General features: G+C 39.8%; 1 protein-coding gene across 2 annotated transcripts in view; it reads right to left on the minus strand.

Annotated features, from left to right (window-relative positions):
• Positions 1-18,704, minus strand: part of UVRAG (UV radiation resistance associated) — a 315,025-nt gene extending 296,321 nt beyond the window's left edge. For both annotated transcript variants that reach the window (XM_082661187.1, XM_082661186.1), the window contains exon 1: positions 18,434-18,704. In XM_082661187.1, the coding sequence (XP_082517313.1) occupies positions 18,434-18,550 (117 nt within the window). In that variant the 5' untranslated portion in view covers positions 18,551-18,704. The remainder of the gene's footprint in view (positions 1-18,433) is intronic.
• Between the last annotated feature and the right edge of the window lie 1,769 nt (positions 18,705-20,473).

Consider the following 20,473-nt stretch of genomic DNA (forward strand, 5'->3'; position numbering starts at 1 on the left):
CCAAGTGTTAAAAGTAGTATCGTGCCTGTAATTTGCTTCAAAATAATTGGGGTGAGGGAGGGAGGACAAGTATTGTTAGTTAGGTATATAGATAAAATAAGATCTACCATGAGGTGATAGTTATTGATAGTTATTACCAATAACAGGTAATAGGTACCTGGGAGTTTATTACATCCCACCCTGTATGTATGCATTTCAATACACATTTATATATAAAATATACATTATATTTCTTTATTCATTGAAATTTCCATAATAAAAAAAGTTTTAAAGTAATATCAATAAGAACAGAAAGAAAGGATGAGACTATATGGGAGCACAAAGACAAAAATGGGCTTAATGGGGAGACTAACCAGATAACGGATATGGTTGAGGACAAAGAGAAGATTGATAAAAGAAATAAAGGAGTTAAAGGACCTCTAGAAATATAAGAACTAATCAATAAAGGTGTTAGGGCAATAGAGTAGCCATCAGGAAAGGGAAAGGGAAGGAAAGAAAAGAAATATGTATATATACAAGAAGCAGCCTATACCTTATATCAAATCCCAGATGGTTTAAAAATATTCAAATGTAAATAATTAAAGCATAAAAGTATCAAAAGAAACCATGAAGAATTATTTTATAACCTCAAAGGTCTAAGAATGACATAAAACTCTGAAGCTATAAAAAGAAAGAAAAAAAATCAATAAAATTTACTATATAAAATGTTTTTAAATTATGCATGACAAAAACTAGCATATGTAAAATCAAAGGAAAAAAACCTAACAAAAAGATTTGAATTCATATAACAAAGACAATTTCACTAAAACATAAAGAGTTCATATGGGAATTCCCTGGTGGTCCGTGGTTAGGATTCGGCACTTTCACTGCCAGGAGCCCAGGTTCAATCCCTGGTCGGGGAACTAAGATCCCACAAGCCATGAGGCGCAGCCAAAAATAAAATAAAGAGTTCATAGAACAAAAAGTTCAACCACCCAACAGAAAAACCGACAAAGAATGTTAACAGATTAATTCACAGAAAATACAAATAGCACTTAAACAAGAAAAGACTCTCAACCTCACTCATAAGAGAAATGCAACTTAAAACTACACTAAAATTGGCACAGATCACAAAGTCTGATAACATATTCAGAGGCAGGCAGTGGCAAAACAGACACTTCCCTGAAAAAAGTATAATTGGTAAAACCTCTAAGATGGCAATGTGGCAAAACCTACCACAATTACAAATGCAGAGATTCTTTGACCCAGAAATTCCACTTCTGCATTTATGTTAACCTTTGAATTGTGATCCACATGAATATATTACCTATCTTTTAAAATAAAACTAAATTTACATATTTAAAAAAACAGAGATGGCAACCAACCCTTAAGCCCAGGTATCTGTGATAGTCATTACCAGAAGCAGTGTGACATAGTGGTAAGAGAGTCAATAATCCTGAACTCAAGGGTAGTTCTAACCACTCACTAGTGGGCAAACCACTCAGTCTCTCTGAGCCTGTTTTCCTTTCCATAAAACAGAGATATTTCCTGCATGCTTACCTCTGTGGGTTATTTTAAGGATCAAATGAAATAATGGACAAAAAAGCTCTCTGAGAAACTGTAAAGTATTTTACAAATATAAGGTATTAACAGAAATAGGGATGTCAAGAAAGGGATGTGGTTAGTGTAAAATGACGAATTGGTTTAGGCATTTCTAATCTGAAGTAAAGAGACAGATTTAGAATTCATCTATCTAAATAGAGGTAATAAAGTCACAAGAGTATAACAGATCTCCAAATGACAAACATTCAATAAAGAGAATTATAGAATTACAGAACTGAAAAGGATCTTGAAAGTCATCTAAGCCTTTGCTACTCAGTATCACCTGGGAACCTGCTGGAAATGCAGATTCTCAGGTCCCACTACAGACCTTACTCAATCAGAATCTACATTTTAACAAGATCCCCAGGTAATTTGTGTGTACATTTTGAGTTTAATAAGCACTAGTCTAAGCCATTTTACTCATTTTTTAGGTAATAAAATTGAGGTCCTAAGTAAATGGACCTACCCATGTTTACACTGTTAGTAAGCAGCAAAATCAAGGTTTGCACCCAGGCCTGATCTCCTAGGCTATGTGTACATGTGTGCATGTACACCATGTATTTGCTTCCCAGATACCCTGTTTCAAAACCTTTGAGACATCTTTGCCTGGCAGATGTCCCATGCCCCTACTCCCATTTCTAATCAGCCACCCAGCCCATCAATCCTTTCTTCACAGTTATCTCTGGCATATGTTTCTTCCTTTCCACACTCTTCATTCATTTCCCTAAAGCTATTGTTGTTTATACTGTAAAAACCAGCTTTCTTCTCTTATACACATATCAACTTCCTCTTCTGCAAACAAGAGCTCACAAATAGTAATCTCTATACAATTCCTTAAACAAGTACAAGCCATTATGCATTTGGCTGCTTGTGGGGGTGGGGATGGGGGTGCCCTGCTAAGCCGCATGGCATTGCTGGATCTTAGTTCCCCAACCAAGGATTGAATCCGTGCCCCCTGCAGTGGAAGCACAGAGTCCTAACCACTGGACCGCCAGGATATTCCCCACTATGCATTAAATGTTAACATACTGATTTCAGGGAGACTCTATTTTTAAAACCTACCAAGATTAGCAAAATTAGAATCTTTGTGTCTTCATTTCCATTACTTCTTTCCCATTACCCCCCGCCTTCTCTTTGCCCCAGAAATAACCCAGGTTGCCTTTATCTAATAAGGTCCTCCCACTACAATCAAGCTTTACTAAATAAATCCAAAGGCCCTAAATCTACTTTCCAGTACCATCTTCAATCCCAATCTGTCTCACTAAGCTCGCAACATTCACAAACATCCTCATGTCTTCATAATTCTCTCCTATACATTGTACCCTAACAAACCAAAGTATTTCAACATTTCTGGAGTACCCATGATGTGCCAGGAACTACACAATGAAATGGAAAACTAAATACCTCTGACTACCTCTCCTACATAAATTCAATAAAATTAAGAGCCCTGGTCTCTGTCCCATTTCCACATCTGCACCAAGAATTTTTGACTTTTTTAAGAGCCAATAATATGGCACTTTTATAGATGCTCAGCCACGAAAGAAATAGATGAAGAGGTAGATTAAGCCACCCACAACATGAGGACTAACTCCTGTGCAACAGCCAGTACACTGCAGCACTAGGGTAAACAGTTCCAGAGACTCCCAGCTACAAACTGAGTTCAATTAAATCAACCTGAGAAAAAACAAAGGGCATGTGCTTCAGAACAAAATCAGATTGTGAGCTATTTATTCCAGTTATACCAAACATTGGTTTTGTGTTGTGGTATAAACTTAGCCAACTTAGGTTTGAGTCCCAGCTCTGCTATTTCCCTTGGGTATGTAACTAACCTCCCTAACCTTCAGACACCTCATCTGTAAAATGGAGCTAATAACAGCTTCTACCTCACAGAGTTGCAATGAATGAAGAGTAAAGGGAAGAACTGCAAAGCACTTAGACACAGTGCTAGCGCATAAGGTAGTTCAATAATGTAACAATTATTACCCTACAGGTTGCCTCAGCTTTTAGTGGTCAGTTTACCTGTAGGTTCAAAATCTATCCACCTAACCCGAGCTATACAGGTTTGTGAAGGTAGAGACAAAGGTGAAACTGGAAAACTGTGCTTTAAATCCAAGAAGCAAACAGACTAAGATAGTGGGAAAAGCTCCAAATTTAGAACCAAAATAGCTGGGTATTCATTGTTCTTTTCTGGGCCTTGATTCTCTCACTGTTAAGTGGGGGAGATGGTTCTAAATACTGTGGCTAAAAATACTATGAGAATGGTTTTAAAGACACAAGGCAGCATGACAAAAGATAAAAGGGTAAGAGTGGAAAATTCATTCATGAATTATTTTTAAAGGATATTTCTGCAGTAGTGTGTGAAAATGAGCCATGAATCTTGACTGGAGGAAAATATGACAGCAAATGGTAATCACAAAGTTGGACTAAAATGAGTATCTACAGTTAAGCAGACAAATGTCAAATCATTCCTCATGACCCAACTCAGAATCTCCACTTTTGAGACATCCTTCCTGACCACCCTGCCCCATCCACTACCCTAAACCAAGATGATAACTTCTCCCCTCTGTGCCATGACTATGCTATATACATGCCACCATCACAGTACTTACCACAATCATGCTCACAATCATGCTTTATCAACTATGTTTATATGGCTGTGTACCCCCAAAAGACGGGTGAGCCTTAAATAAAGAAACCAAGTTTCATTCCTCTTTTTACCCATAGCACTTAGCACCTGACACAAAGTAGATACTCAGTAAGTGTTTGATGGGTGAACCAATGAGTAAACCATGGACAAGATTAGATATTTCACAGTGCCATAAGACAGCAGCCTTATGTATATGTTATATTTAACATACACATTAAAGTTATATTTTATATATACCTCTTAATAGCACTTCTATTTTGTCACCACTCTCGGCCTTTCTGTAGCCTCCAGTGACTATAAACTCCTTAAGAACCAAAACCATCTATTTATCCCAAGCGCAGCCACATGGATATTCAATAAATGTTTGCTGAAGGAATAAAGGAATGATGAATGAATGAATATCTCACACTGCCTCACAGCTTAGGCCTCAGTCTCCCCTTATTTAGAAACTTCATCAGCAGCCTTCTCCCCACCACCTTCTCAATGACTCTTCTCACCGCCAGTCTCTTCTCAAAACTATCTTCCTACTCTCACAGTACAATGCCAAGGGCAGACTGATAAATGTGGAGGGAGTGTTAAGAGCTTGGAAATCATAATTTTACCACAATGATAGCCAAGATTACCTCAGACAAAAATCATCAATGGGGACTTCCCTCGTAGTCCAGTGGCTCAGACTCCACACTCCCAATGCAGGGGCCCAGGTTCATCCCTGGTTGGGGAACTAGATCCCACACGCCGCAACTAAGTGTTCGTATGACGCAACTAAAGATCCCGTGTGCCACAACTAAGATCCAGCGCAGCCAAATAAATAATTTAAAAAAAAATCATCAATGGATGATAAACCTGGGGCTGGGGTGCGGTGGGGGAAGCAGGATATATTCATGATCTCAAAGTGTCTCCCTACAGACTGTTTATTAGTTAGTTTCAAGGGCAGACACACACATACAGAGTTATATAGTTGAGAAATCAGATAATATCTTGACCGAGTGACCAAAATAAACATCACCAGTAAGGGACAAATGGACATCATGTGCCTCCAGAAGTGATACCCTATGAAGGACGCATCACCACACATGAAATTCCAATTGAAGGGACTTCCCTGGTGTTCCAGTGGTTAAGACTCCAAGCTTCCAATGCAGAGGGTGCGGGTTCAACCCCTGGTTGGGGAACTAAGATCTCATGTGCCATGCGGCATGGCCAAAAAAATGAAAAAAAAGAAAAAGAAATTCCAATTGAGAGAATGCATAATCTGAATCTAATCATGAGGAAACATCAGATAAACAGAAAATGAAGAATAGTCTATTTCAAAAAGGGAGGAAGGGGTCTATCTGTATAATGACACTGACCTTAAAAAAAGAGACAAAGAAAAGCTGCAGAAATGTTCTACCTTGAAGAGATAAAACCACTAAATGCAATACCTGACTCTAGAATGGATCACGAACTGGAGAAAAGAAATGTTCTATAAAGGACATTATGGGATCAACTGACAGATTATGAACCACAGATTAGATAAAAGCATTATATCAATGTTAATTTACTGAAACTGATAACTATACTGCAGATATAAAAGAGAACATACCTCTTCTAGGAAATACATACTCAAGTATTTAAGGATAAAAGGTCAGGATGTATGTAACTTAACTTCAAATGATTCACACACAAAAAAAACTTATCTATATCTGTATAGACCTAGGAAGAGATAGCTTGCAAATGACAAGGCAAATGGAATGTTAACAATAGATGACCCTGGGTAAAGGGTAGAAAGGTATTCTTGTACAAGTTTTATTTTTGCAATTTTTCAATAAGCTTGTAATTCTTTCTAAACAAAAAGTTTAAAAAAGAAAAACACGTACTAGCTTGCACTAGCAATAAGACAAGAAAAGGTATAAAAGGTATAGAGATTGGGCTTCCCTGGTGGCGCAGTGATTGAGAGTCTGCCTGCTGATGCAGGGGACACGGGTTCGTGCCCCAGTCCGGGAAGATCCCACATGCCGCGGAGCGGCTGGGCCCGTGAGCCATGGCCGCTGAGTCTGCACCTCCAGAGCCTGTGCTCCGCAACGGGAGAGGCCACAACAGTGAGAGACCGCAAAAAAAAAAAAAAAAAAAAAAAAGGTATAGAGATTGAGAAGGAAGAAATAAAACTGTCTTTGTTCAACAGATAACATGATCATCTATGTAGAAAATCTGAGAAAATCAACCACAAACTCCTGTAACTAAGCAATTATCGCAAGGTTGCAGGGTACGAGGTAAATTTACAAAAGCCCATTGCCTTCCTATATACCAGCAATGAACAAAGGGAATTTGCATTTAAAAACATAATATCGTTTACATTATACTCCCCCAAAATGAAATCCTTAGGTATAAATGTGAACAAGATCTACATGAGGAAAACTATACAACTCTAATGAAAGATATCAAAGAAGAACTAAATAAATGGAGAAAATCCATATTCATGGATAGGAAGATGCAATATTGTTAAGATGTCAATTCCTTCCAACTTAATCTATAGATTCAGTGCAATCCCTATCAAAATTCCAGCAAGCTATTCTGTGGATACTGACAAACGGAATAAACAAGTAAATCAAAGGAACAGAATAGAGAGCTCAGAAACTTATACCACATAAGTATAGTCAACTGATCTTTGACAGAGAAGCAAAGGCAATACTACACACCTATTAAAATAGCCAAAATCCAGAATACTGACAACACCAAATGCTAACAAGGATGTGGAGCAATTTTCATTCACTCCTGGTGGGGAGGAAGTTGTAGATGTAGCGCAAGGTGTACGTGTAGAGCAAAGATAGTCTTTCAACAAATGGTGCTGGAACAACTGGACCTCCACACACAAAAGAAGAATCTAGACACAAACCTTACCCTTTCACAAAACCCAACTCAAAATGGACCACAGACCTAAATGTAAAAACACGAAACTATAAAATTCATAGAAGAAATCTAGGTGACCTTGGGAATGGCAACTACTTTTTAGATACAACAGCAAACACACTCTCCATGAAAGAAATAATTGATAAACTAGACTTCGTTAAAATTTAAAACTTCTGCTCTCTGAAAGACAATGTCAAGAGAATGAGAAAACAATCCATGGGGGAAAATATATGCAAAAAACACATCTGACAAAGGACTGCTACCTAAAATATACAAAGAACTCTTAACAACAGAAAAACAAAACAACCTGATTGAAAAATGGGCCAAAGACCTTAACAGACACCTGACCAAATAAGATATACAGACAGCAAATAAGCATATGAAAAGGTGTTCCACATCATTTTTCATTCGGGAAATGCAAACTAAAACAAACAAGATACCACTACACACCTATTAAAATAGCCAAAATCCAGAATACTGACCACACTGAATGCTAACAAGGATGTGGAACAATTTTCATCCATGGCCAGTGGGGAGGGAGTTGTAGATGTAGCGCAGGGTGTAGGTGTAGCGCAAGGCATTTTTAGGGCAGTGATGCTACTCTGCGTGATACTATATTGGTGAACACATGTCATCATACATATGTTCAAAACCAGAGAATGCATAACACCAAGAGTAAACCCTAATGTAAACTGTGAACTTTGGCTGATGATGATGTGTCTGCGTAGTTCATCAACTGTAACAAACGTATGACTGTGGTGTGGGGTGCTGCTAATGGGGGAGGCTATGTACGTACAGGGGCAGAAAGTACTTGGAAAATCTCTGTACCTTCTGCTCAATTTTGCTATGAACTTAAAATTGCTCTAAAAAATAAAGTCTATTAAAAAAAAAAGACAGTCCTCCCCTCTACCTCCAGGATAACGTCCAAATTCCAAACCATGGCACACATGGCCCTCCATAATCTAATCCCAAACTATACCTCTCCAGCTTATTTGTTTCCACCATCCTCCTCCAAGATCCTTAAACTCTAGCCTCACATAATTATCTGCCATTTGCTTTTACACCTACTTACCTTTTTGCTCAAGCTGGTCCCTCTGCTAGAATGCTTTTCCTTCTCTTTCCCACCTCAGCATTTAGTTCAAACCATCTCTTATATTACACTAAAATGGTCTGCTGACATAGCTGCCTTAACGATTAGATTATAAATCCCTCCAGGGCAAAGACAGTGCCTTATTTATCGTATCCTCGGAGCCTGACAAACTGCAGCAGTAGTAGTAGTAATGATAGTAGCAAGAGCAGACATTTAGTGAGCATTGAGCAGTTACTATGTACCAAGCACCTTTTTAGGCAAATTTATGACCCACATAATTCTTTCAACAACCCTACAAGGTAGGTGCTATAATGCCCATTTGATCTGAGCCTCCCTGAGACATAGGGAGATTAAGTAACTTCCAGACTGCCAACTAGGAAATAATGGAACCGGTCCAGACTGCTAACTAGGAAATAATGGAACCGGATTTGAACCCAAGCATCAGACTCTAGAAAACATATTCTTCACCACTGTGGTATACATGGTAGAAACGCAAAAAAAAAAAAAACAAACTGTTAAACAAATGATAGTGTAGAACAGAGTTGAGCACAATATTTGTGGAATGAAAATGTTAGGGACAGAGACTTCCCTAGTGGTGCAGCGGTTAAGACTCCACGCTCCCAATGCAGGAGGCCCGGGTTTGATCCCTGGTCAGGGAACTAGATCCCACATGCATGCCACAACTAAGAGTTCGCATGCCACAACTAAGGAGCCCACCACGTGCCACAGCTTAGACCTGGCGCAACCAAATAAATAAATATTAAAGGGAAAAAAAAGAAAAGAAAAAATTATTTGCTTTTAAGAAATTATGAAACCGTATTCAAAGATATTCTGGTACTCCAACAATAAGAGAAGTTAGAGAAAGAAGTACACCAGAGTCTAACGCAGTATTTGGTACACATCAGAAATTTAATATCAATTAATTAAATTTTCCATTTTTTAACAGATTTTATGTTTACTTCTAAGTACCAACTTATTTTGTCTTTATTTTTGATATAATATCTAAAATGCACTGCACATTTTGCTAGCTCATTGAAGAGGGCATTGATAAGGTAACCTATTCTTGAAAATACAAGGTAGTAATGGTGCGCAACGATTTTTAGTAATTTGAAGGTAGTTTTAAAACATCCAAGTTTATAAAATATCAAAAATGCAGCTAATGTACAATTAAGAAATTCTGCAATTCTAGTGTCCCCATATAATAATCAGACTGATTTCTTTTGGTAGAAATAAAGGAATATCAAATGTAAACCAGTCAGTCAAGGGCACTGGGACAACTGTTCTTTATTTTTATATTTATATTAAATACCTTGCAATGTAGGAAAAACTCCATTTAGTCAATTCATTAAAACAAGCTTGAAATACCTACTATATGTACAGTTCTGTGATGGGACCAACTCCATCCTGTAATGAGTACAGTCCTGTAAAATATCCGATACCTGAAATGAGCACCCTGCAGCCTACCTGCCTATCTTGCTTTCTGATCTATTTTCAGATTGAAAAATTAGAAAGTCCTTCCCATGTTGCTGCTTTTCATATATACCCTTATATTAATATTTTAGGGACTTCCCTGGTGGTCCAGTGGTTAAGACTCCAAACTTCCTTTGCAGGGGTCACATGTTCAATCCCTGGTCGGGGAACTAAGATCCCACATGCCGCGAGACTAAAAACACAGCTTTTTCATACTCCTAAATTAGTTTCATGTTGTGTTAAAAAAATAAAGTGTAGTTTTCCTGTATTAGCTCTTATACAAAAAAAAAAGACTGGAATTGTGACGGGAAATAATTCATATCCTCTGAAAGACTTAAGTAGGTTGGAGGAAACAAGACATAAAGTTGCTAATCCTGTGCTTAACATAAATCAAAGGAGGTACTTTATAAATATCTGTTGAATAAACGGATTACTCAGTCAGTTTCTTCCACTTCTGCACTTAGAACTAGTTTTGACATAGGTTAACATGAACACATGTAGCTCACAGTTAAGCCCTTAGTCAAAAAAATATAGTTATGTTAAAAGAGATCCAAGTTTTTCCAGGAAAAAAATAGACCATAAAAGTCTGATTTCCACTTTCACTCATTTGTATCTTCTCTTTTTTTCTTACCCAGGAATCTACTGACAAAAGCCAAAGGCAGCTGTCAGTTTCAGCTTCCTTGTTTTCCTCATTATTTTCAAAAAAGCCTGACTGCATCTTGTAGGACATTCTAAAAACCATGGTGGGGAAAAAGTACCAGATATTTCAGTGGACCAGCAAACAGAGATTCCTAAGTGCTGGGTTCTAATACTCAGCTTTCTCAGCTTCTCAACCAATAAATGCACTTGACTCCAGTTTTTCAATGACTGATAACATTACTAGTAAATGACATCTATGGCAATCAGCATCAAACATTACACAAATAAAATTCCTCACATCAAAAACCCCACAATCACCAGATGGCTGCTGTTTCAGAAATGTGAAGCGGTGAAGAATCAGGACTTCTTAAGTGGGATATTCAAAAAAGGATAGACAGGAACAAAGCAGGAAGACTGATCACTCACATTACACAGGGACATTCCAAAGTTTCACTAATACATACCATAACAGGCGGAAAGGGGATGGAGTCTGACAGCTCAGCCTGAAAAGAGAAGTTTAAAATACAGTCTCTCCTACATTTTAATTCTAGCCTAAAATCCCCAAAGTTGTAGGGATAATGTGTCAAAGCCCAGAGATAAGTTTAAGAAACAAATTCTCAAAACTCCAAGCCAAGCACAGTGAAATAAATGCTCATGAGAGACGCAGGATCTGGTCAGGTCTTTGCCACCAGCAGGAAGAGCAGGGCACTCAATTCACATTTGTTAAATTAATACTCTTTACTGACTCCCTGAGGGTGGAAATAAACAGAGGGACCAAGTCTCTGGCCAGGAGAATAGTTTCACCTCTGAGGGCTTCAGAATTTGCATCTATAAAATTCTATGATTCAAAATTCATGCTTCCATCTTAAAATAAGATGGAAAACAAGGGTATATAATATTAAACCAAAAAAGTATACTATGAAATAGGTTTTGGAAAAAATTCCAATGTCAAGTTTCCATTCTCCACGTGCTCCTCTACATGTATAATCTAAGAACACAACTCCTAAGATACAAGACATTTAAAAACTTTAACTGAGAAGTTACTGATGCCATTAAACCTAAAACAAAGTATAAAACCTAAAAATGTTTCAACCCCTCTCTTAATATAGATCTGTCTAATTTTTCTAAAACATCCCTAGTTTGTATCTGCACTCATTCAAGGACATTAAAAATGACAAGTATTTTTTCCCCCAGTAGTAATATGTCTACTGATGAAAATATACAGATTATCAAAAATATACATTTGGGAAATATGAAAACCTAATTCTTTTTTTTTTCATTTTACTACTCACTCAGGCCTAACTTACTAGTTTCAATTCTTCTCTGGCTCTATTTCCAGTCGGTTTCACTTCTGAATTTTCTGCCGCAAAGTTAAGAACTGTGACCCAGTAGAGAAATTTTAAAGTTAACACTGAATAAGAACATAGCTTTTCCTTTCAAAGGAAAACTAAACATTTTCACACACACACACAAAAATTGAAAAACCTTAAATTCCTAATGGCATTTTATCACGTAAAAATAATGATTTTAGGATGCTGATATCTTCTTTGTTTCTGAAGCTTCCTCACACCGATTTGTTTACAAGAACCAAAACAGCTCAAAAATTGCTATCATTTTACTGTATAGCTATACAACACAGCTATACACTATTTTCTTATTAGAGTCACAAGGAAGGGGCTCAACAAATATTTGTGGAAGGAATAAATATACATAACATTGCACGGGGCACATGTTTCCAATAAGATACGGCCTTCTCTCTGCCTTCAGTGGCCTTGCCAACAAAACAAATCTTTTAAACACATAATAAAAAGATGATTAAATCAGACTGACAGAAGTAAGACATCTAATAAACAGAAACATGTAAAGGAAAAATATATATCCTATACAGCTAAATTAAGTTTTAGAAAGCTTTTGTGCTTCTACCATTTTTTTCTTATATGTGTTTCAATCCCATTTCCTTCCTCTCTTTAGGCTGTTAAGTTCTTCAAAGGAATGATCCATATACAAATAAAATTTTAAAACAAAAAACGTACTGAGTTCCTACTACGTAATCAGCACAGTGCTATGTAAAGGTGCTGTGGGAAATAAAATAAAAAGCGTGATGGTCTCGAACCTTGAGATAACTTAAAGCTTTTGTTTTTCACCAGACTCTGAAAAGAATAGGTATCTATGGAAAGTGGGAATCAAAGACCTAAACTGCAGTCCCTGTGATGACACCCTTTGTGACTTTGAGAAAGTTACCCAGACCTTAGATTCCTCATCTGTAAAAGGAAGTGGTTACTGATAGAACTCTCCTATGCAGAAGAATTCCAAGTAATTTATGTAGATACTCTGCCCTCAAGGAGGGGGAGTATCAATCCCCACTCCTTCAGTGTGGACTGTACAAAGCAACTTCCTCCCAAAGAGGAAGGAGGGATGGAGGGATGAGCGGGAGAAAGTAACCTTACAGCAGAGGAACCTGACAAACACAACTGCACTGGTGATGATGAAGGTTAACATCAATAGTGATAAGTCATGTTAACAGTATGCACACTTGATATGACAGGATGAAAATGGCACTTTACTTCTCCAGACTTTCTCCCAAAAACCCATAACCCCAATCTAATCATCAGGAAAAAAACAAAAACACCAGACAAATTCCAATAGAGGGACATCCTACAGAATACCTGAGAAGTACTCAAAACGATAAAGGTCATCAAAAAGAAGGAAAGTCTGAGGAACTGTTACGACCAAGAGGAGGTTAAGGAGATAGGTGAACAAAATATAACGTGATGTGCACAATGGGATCCTGAAAAAGTATATTACGTAAACACTAAGGATCCATCAACAGATGAATGAACAAACAAAATGTAGTATATAAACACAATGGAATATTATTCAGCCTTAAAAAGAAATGAAAGTCTGATACATGCTACAACATGGATGAATGTTGAAAACATTATGTTGAATGAAATAAGCCAGACACAAAAGGGCAAATATTGTATGATTCCCTTATAAGAAGAAGGTAGAATAAGCAAAGTCACAGAGACATAAAGTAGAACAGAGTTTACCAGGAGCTGGGGGAAGGAAGAATGGGGAGTTGTTTAATGAGTATGGTTTCTGTTTGAGATGATGAAAAATTCCAGAAATGGATAGTAATGATGGTTGCACAACATTGAGGATGTACCTAATGCCACTGAATTATACTTAAAAATGATTTAAAATGGCAAATTTTATATTATGTATATCTTACCACAATTTTTTAAATGAAGGAAATCTGAATAAAATATAGACTTTAGTTAATAATAATGTATCAGTACTGATTCATCAATTGTAACAAATGTACCATACTAACGAAGATGTTAAAAATAGGGGAAAATGGGTATAGAGTATATGGGAACTTTCTGTACTATCCTCTCAATTTGTCTGTAAATCTAAAATTGTTCTAAAAATTAAAGTCTAGGGAATTCCCTGGCGGTCCAGTGGTTAGGACTCTGCGCTTTCGCTGCTGGGGGCCCGGGTTCAATCCCTGGTTGGGGAATTAATATCCCACAAGCTGTGTGCACAGCCAAAAGGAAAAATAAAATAAAATAAAAAACAAAGTCTATTTTTAAAAATTCAAGGGAGATAAAGGTTAACAGCACTAATATTCCCTACCTCCTCCCATAAAAAGACAAGAAAAATGCTCTTTAAATGAATAAAAAACATGAGCAAGTAATCAGAAAAATTAATGCCAGGGACATGAACAAGCAAGTCACAAAAGAAATGAAAATGCTATAAAAATCTATGCAAAAATATTGAAACTCGTAGGGTTGTGTAAGGATAGAGTTCATATACTTTGCACAGTGTTCGGCATACAATAAATGAAGCTACTAAAACATAACTGATAACTAAAGAAATACAAATTTAAATAACAAAAAATATGTATATGTGTATGTAGGTTATATGTGTGTGTGTGTATATGTGTATATATGTATACATGTGTATGTGTAAATATCCTTTGAGTGAATGATTTCAAAGATACCTGTATATGGATATTCATTGCAACAAAATAACACAGAAAAACTGGAAACAGTCCAAAAGTCTACCAATGGGGGTTAAACAAACATAACTAAACATTATTATACAAAAATGTGGCAGGTGTATGTATACTGATGACAACTGTCTAAGAAAAATAATAATGAATTGTAAAATTTTTTAAATGGAAGTGATTAAACTAGGTTAGGACTATAACTGCATGCAAAACTATGTGTTTATGTATGTAGTGACCCAAAAAGGGTCACTAAAAAATCACTAAAAAGCCTCCCCAGCTCTGAGTATCTGAGAAATGTAGTTAGGTTATACTCAAAGGAGGAAGCCTTTGGGAAGGAAAGAAATGCTCTAAAACTTTTAAGGACATAATAAATACCTCAACTACAAAACACAAATTTTTATTTCAAAATGCCTAATGTGAAGGAAGTTATTCTTCAGATGAGCTTATATTCACTAGTTAATTACAAACCTCAACCAAAAATTAAAGAGCAAAAAACAATCTTCAAAATGTGTGACCAGGGCTTCCCTGGTGGCGCAGTGGTTGAGAGTCCGCCTGCCGATGCAGGGGACACGGGTTCGTGCCCCGGTCCGGGAGGATCCCACATGTCGCGGAGCGGCTGGGCCTGTGAGCCATGGCCGCTGAGCCTGCGCGTCCGGAGCCTGTGCTCCGCAACGGGAGAGGCCACAACAGTGAGAGGCCCGCGTACCGCAAAAAAAAAAAAACAAAAAACAAAAAAATGTGTGACCAGTTCAGGCTTTAATTACAGGTAAAGCAAAATCCTACAGAAGCAAAAGGAGGCAAAATTAAGTAGTAGTCCCATTTGACATAATCAAGTAGCTATAATATTATGGACTGTAGTTAACACTCATAAATGTAAAGGTTCAGGAGTTATGCAGTGTTAACTGAATTTTTTCTTTAAGAAAAGTGGATTAAAATAAGAAAAATAAGTTAGGTCTTACAGTTTTGTGGGCTTTCTTTGAGCCAAAACAAAATAAATCTTTTTCTGGAGGCAGATTGGGGGTAGGGGGGAGTCCAATACTTTTGGAACTAATATACAGTAAATTAATATTTTAAACAATACAGCCACTAGAATCAATGGGACTTAATGAAGACTGGAATAAATGAGTAAATAATAGCAGGGGTACTCTCTATCCTAAAACAAAAATATACCTTAGAACTGTGGTTCTCAACCAGAAGTCATTTTGCCCCCTAAGAGACATTTGGCAACATCTAAAGACATTTTTGACTGTCAGGCCTGAGATGGTGCTGCTGTATACTGTGAGTAGAGGCCATGGAGGTGACAAAACATCTTACAGACCCACCTACCCACCCAAAATGTCAACAGTGCTGAAGTTGAAAAACCCTACCTTAGAAACAGGCTGGAGGTGGCGGGGAGAAACCACTGAATCTATGCTTTGAAATAATCAACTTTATCGTAGAAATCCTAAATCAACAAGGTTTGTTTACCTGTTTAGAAATATTGACATCTTATCAAATAGCATGGAATCTATTAAAGTGACACAATTTTCAAAGTGTTATTCAAAAGAAAGTTAACTGGATTTCCAATTTATCCAAACATTTGAAATTCTGCAAAAGCCACAGGCAAAAAAAAGACAACAAATTAATGCTAAAAGAAAAAAGTTTTTATACACACACATTCTCTGATTCTCATAACCAATATTGAGCAAAAGAAGAATACATTTTGCGTGATTCCATTTATATACAGCTCAAGAACAGTCAAAAACTTTTCTCTTATGTTAGAAATCAGAATAGTGGTTCCTCTGGAGACAAAGAAAAAGCAGAGATGGGAGAGAACATGAGGGGGACTTCTGGGACGGTAATAATTTTGTACTTCTTAATCTGGGTAGTACTTCCATAACTTTCTTTGCTTTGTGACAATTCATCAAGCTGTGTACTAATAATTGGTACATTTTACTGTATACAGATAACCCTTTAATAAAAATGTTTACTTTTTTAAATGGTATATATTTATATCCTAAAAACTTGAGCATTTTGACCCAGAAAGCGAAATTAATGTCAAGAGCAAAAGTAAAGTGCTTTTGTTATACAGGCTGCCTTCCAAGAATTCAAGAAGGATGACACCCCCAGAAAGCTGTAAATACCATACCCAGCGATCACAGAGCATTCAGCCGTACACTTAAGCCACTATATATCCCTTGGCACAAATCCAAAACTTGGACAAACGCTTACAAATGCAGTTGGATTTATTCCACGGACAGTTTGTTTGGATTATTTCCCCCAATGTTAAACTGGGAACTGTTATCAGAGAACAGGCTCTATGAAACAAATGATGCTTTCTCTTTCCTAATCCCACACTTTCCCAAAGCTCTCCCAAACTAAACCCCTCTTGGCTCTTGACTCCTTTAGGATTTCTCCAGGATGCCTGTAACAGTGTCCATCATTGCCTCTCCCAGTATCCACTCTCACAGTCCACCTCCCGCCACACACATGAAAATTCACATTAATGCTCACTCCAGAGGCTAGTCTCCCCCACCAGACTTTCACTCTCCCCCAGCACCTTGCAAATACAATCCAAACTTCAGTACCCTCAAACTCATACCCTCCACAAACTCCCTTCCCAACAGCGCCCCAAAACCAGGGCCCATGCTACCCCAGTCTTTTAGATTCTCTTCTACCACACAGAAAGCCCTTGCTTCTGCAAACAACTCAGCTCCATGGCCACCACTGTAGCTCTGATCTCCAGTCTCCTTCCCTTTAGGGGTCCCCACATCCCCACACTTTCCTGTATTCAAATCCATCCCATTGCCCATCCCCCCTCTGCCCCCAGCCTCTGCTTTCTTCCATCTGACTCTTTCCTAAGTACTAAGACAGGGATGGGAAGTTGGAGGAAGGGTAGGAAAGAACTCTGTCCTGTGTGGAAATGGTGGAGAAAAGACTGTTCAAGTCTGCAGCACAACAACCACGTGCTGAGGCTACAGTCAGAGGCTGGATTCTGAAAGCCCGCCCCACCACTCATTAATGGCAAGGCTTTGGCCAAGCGATTTTACAAACGTAAGCCTCAGTCTCTTGAACTACAAAATGGAGCTAATAAAAACAGCTGCCTCCCAGAGTTGTGAGGTTAAATCAACTACCAGCCAGCTGAGCACCTGGCACAAACCCAACACGGTGAATTCTCAACGACTGACCGTTTCTCTTAGGTCCTCTTCGTGGATGCGGGAAGATGAAAGGTACTTTCTTTCCGCCTCTTTAATGCTAAAGTTCCTGCAAAGTCTCCTCTTGGGGGAGAGCAAGAAGGCAAGGGAGAGAAGGAAAGAAGAAGTACTCTACAGATAGGTGGGTGATACAAAGAATTTTGTCAGGTCCCCAAACTCGGTGTTCTCTCTTTATTATCCGCTTACAATGTGGACGGATCCAAGTTGGATCCAAGAAACCCTTTATGCCTTGCTAAAGGATGGGGGGAAGACATGAATGTATACAGCAAATGTGCCTCCACGGATACTCATTTGATGGAATGCAGTAGACCCCCCCCCTCAAATTGCTAAAATGCGTTCCTTGGGGGTCGGAGAATTAGGAAGGAAACCCAAAGTCCCAAAGGATTTTGCTTGAGAGTTTAAGGGAGTACTTCATAATAAGGAGAGATTAAAAGTAAATGCTGGAAACCCTAAAGACTTCTCACTTCGCCTGCAACACAGAGTATCAATTGGTTTGTCAGCAAGTCAGTGAGTTGAGAAAGGAAAAGCGCTTTCCCCCGTCTCTCCTGGGACACCGGGGCTTCCCCGGGTCCCTTCCCAAGAGGGATAAAGGGGAGGGTCTGCGCCAGGGAATCCCCAGCTCCCTACGGAGTGGGACAGGAGGGCCCCCAGGGAGTTTCACTGGGTCCCTTCCCGCCTCTTCCCAGCCCATCTCCTGTAACGGGATGTCTCCTGGGACTCGAGGATCCCCCAGAGGTTCGGCCATCCCTGGATTCCTACCCTCCCAAGACCTCTGGACAGCCCTCCTCGGTCCTCAGAGTTCTTCCCAGTCACTTCTCAGGGTCTCCCGGCCTGTACAGGGTCAGCCCGCCGCCCACGGGGTCCCCTCATGGGCCTTCTCCCGGCCCCTCCCGAGCGCCGCGAGCCCGCGGTGTTACCTGCTGAGACGGCAGCTCCACATGCAGGGCCCGCGCGGCAGAACCGGGAGGCAGCGCGGCGGCCGGGCCCGGGGGCGGCGGGGGGACCGGTCCCCCGACCGACGCTGAAGCGCTCATCTTGACCCGGGAGCCGCCAAGCGGCGGGGCCGGCGCTCCTCCGGCATCCGCCACCACAGCCTAGTCACGACCCGCTGAGCCTCTGAAGCCCAGAAACCAGCCACCCGGGAGGCAGAACCGCTCTACCCCACCGCCGGCCACCGCCGCTGGCTAAGGAAGAGCCATATTACCGCAGTGCAACCCCCACCACTCGCTGAGACCTGGCTTGCCCATTGGTTCAGCTCCCACGGGGGCGGGACCCAATCACAGAAAACGGACGCGCTATTGGACAGAAGGTCTGTCTATCGCCGGCAGGAACAGGCTGGGGGCGGAGGAACCCAGGGATGGCCTAAATTGCGTCTATCAAGGGGAGGTAAAACCTGGGGCGTTGCTTCATTTTTTCCCAGTCTAATTGGTTCTTCCACTACCACGGGGCGGGGTCTCCTGGGGGAGCCGCAAGGACCATTGCTCGAGGTCGCTGTCAGTTGTCAGTAAAGGAAAAGAGGGGAGGAGTCTGATTAGGTAGACCTTGCGCCTGGGCTGTGGTGTCACGTGCAGAAGGCAGGAGAGTCACCTGATTAGTGAGAGTCAGTTTTGGGAGCCACTTCCGCCCTGACCTAGTTGCCATGGTAACCGGCCTCCCTAGGAGGGCGGGGATGTATTTGGCGCCAGCTGGGTCGTGGTGGCCGGTCTGTAGTTGTCTTTTCCTGAGGGACTCTTGTCAACGTGTGAGGATTGAAAAGGAATACTTTATGGTTAGACAGAAAACCACTACGCAGGATGCACCAAGACCAGAAACTTGTCGAGCAGTCCTGCCAGCTCCACCCACGACCAGTTCCAACCCACAAGTCCCCGCCCGTCCTCACACTCCACTAACTGGTAGGCTGAGCCAGGCACCTCGGGACACTGTTTCACTTCTGTGAGTCGGGTGTTTATGCTGTTCTTGAAAAGCCTTTGCTACTTTTCTCCTCCTGACTAATGTTTACTTACCCATCAAATCTCATCTGGGGTTGGGATCCCAAAAGGCTTCTCAGATACACTCTGGGACCCTGAGTTAGGAAACTTGCCTCTACTACATTCCTGATTATTCTATTGCATTCTACTGTCATTTAATAAGTTTGTAACACACATGTGCAGCCACACATACCCCTCCTGCAAACACACAAACTTACACACTGAATTTCTCAAGCAAAAGAACCTTGTCTGATTCATCTCTGGATTCCCGGTGCCTCGCAGAGAATCAGGACATGTGTTTTTGAAGTGAAGGCACAGTTCCAATGCCACTTCTTCCATGAACACCTCCTTGATCATAATGATAGCATTTATAGTAATTGCTTCTGTAATAAATATCATTGAGTCATTCTGAAGAATAATGATCTGCCTTTTTCCCCCTTAGACTGAATTTCTCCACCACCTGGACTGACCTAGCAGAAAGAGCACAGTGTTTCAGAGTCAGACACAACAGGAATCAGGAACTTTTGGAATCTTGGCTCTGCCACCTTCTAGTTATATGTTCCTAGGCAAGCCAGTTTCCCTCTCTCAGCTTTAGTTTTCCCATCTGTAAAATAGTAACAAGGTTGCTGTGGGGATTAAGTAAATTAATGTTAAGTATAGTGCCCAGTGCAGGACCTGGTATATAATAATTGCACTAAAAATATTTTAATAAAAGGTAAGCATACTATCTTTCTAGGGTATTCAGAAGCCTGAAGACACTTTGGATCTGATCCCAGAGCTGGCTAAGATGTATGTCACACCGTCTCCTATTCTGAAACGTTGAGTAGTTCCTCATGGCTAGAGCCTAGGGTATGCAGTCAGGTGTTTGCTGAGAAGGGAGTAATTGAGAAATCCCAAATACCTGGTTCCAAGATCTGGTGGAATTTCACAGAAAACATTTGTCTGTTTCCAAGCTGTATTAGTTTCCTGAGGCTGCTGTATCAAATTACT

The sequence above is a fragment of the Grampus griseus genome, assembly GCF_964374135.1.
Source record: "Grampus griseus genome assembly, chromosome: 8".
NCBI lineage: Eukaryota > Metazoa > Chordata > Mammalia > Artiodactyla > Delphinidae > Grampus > Grampus griseus.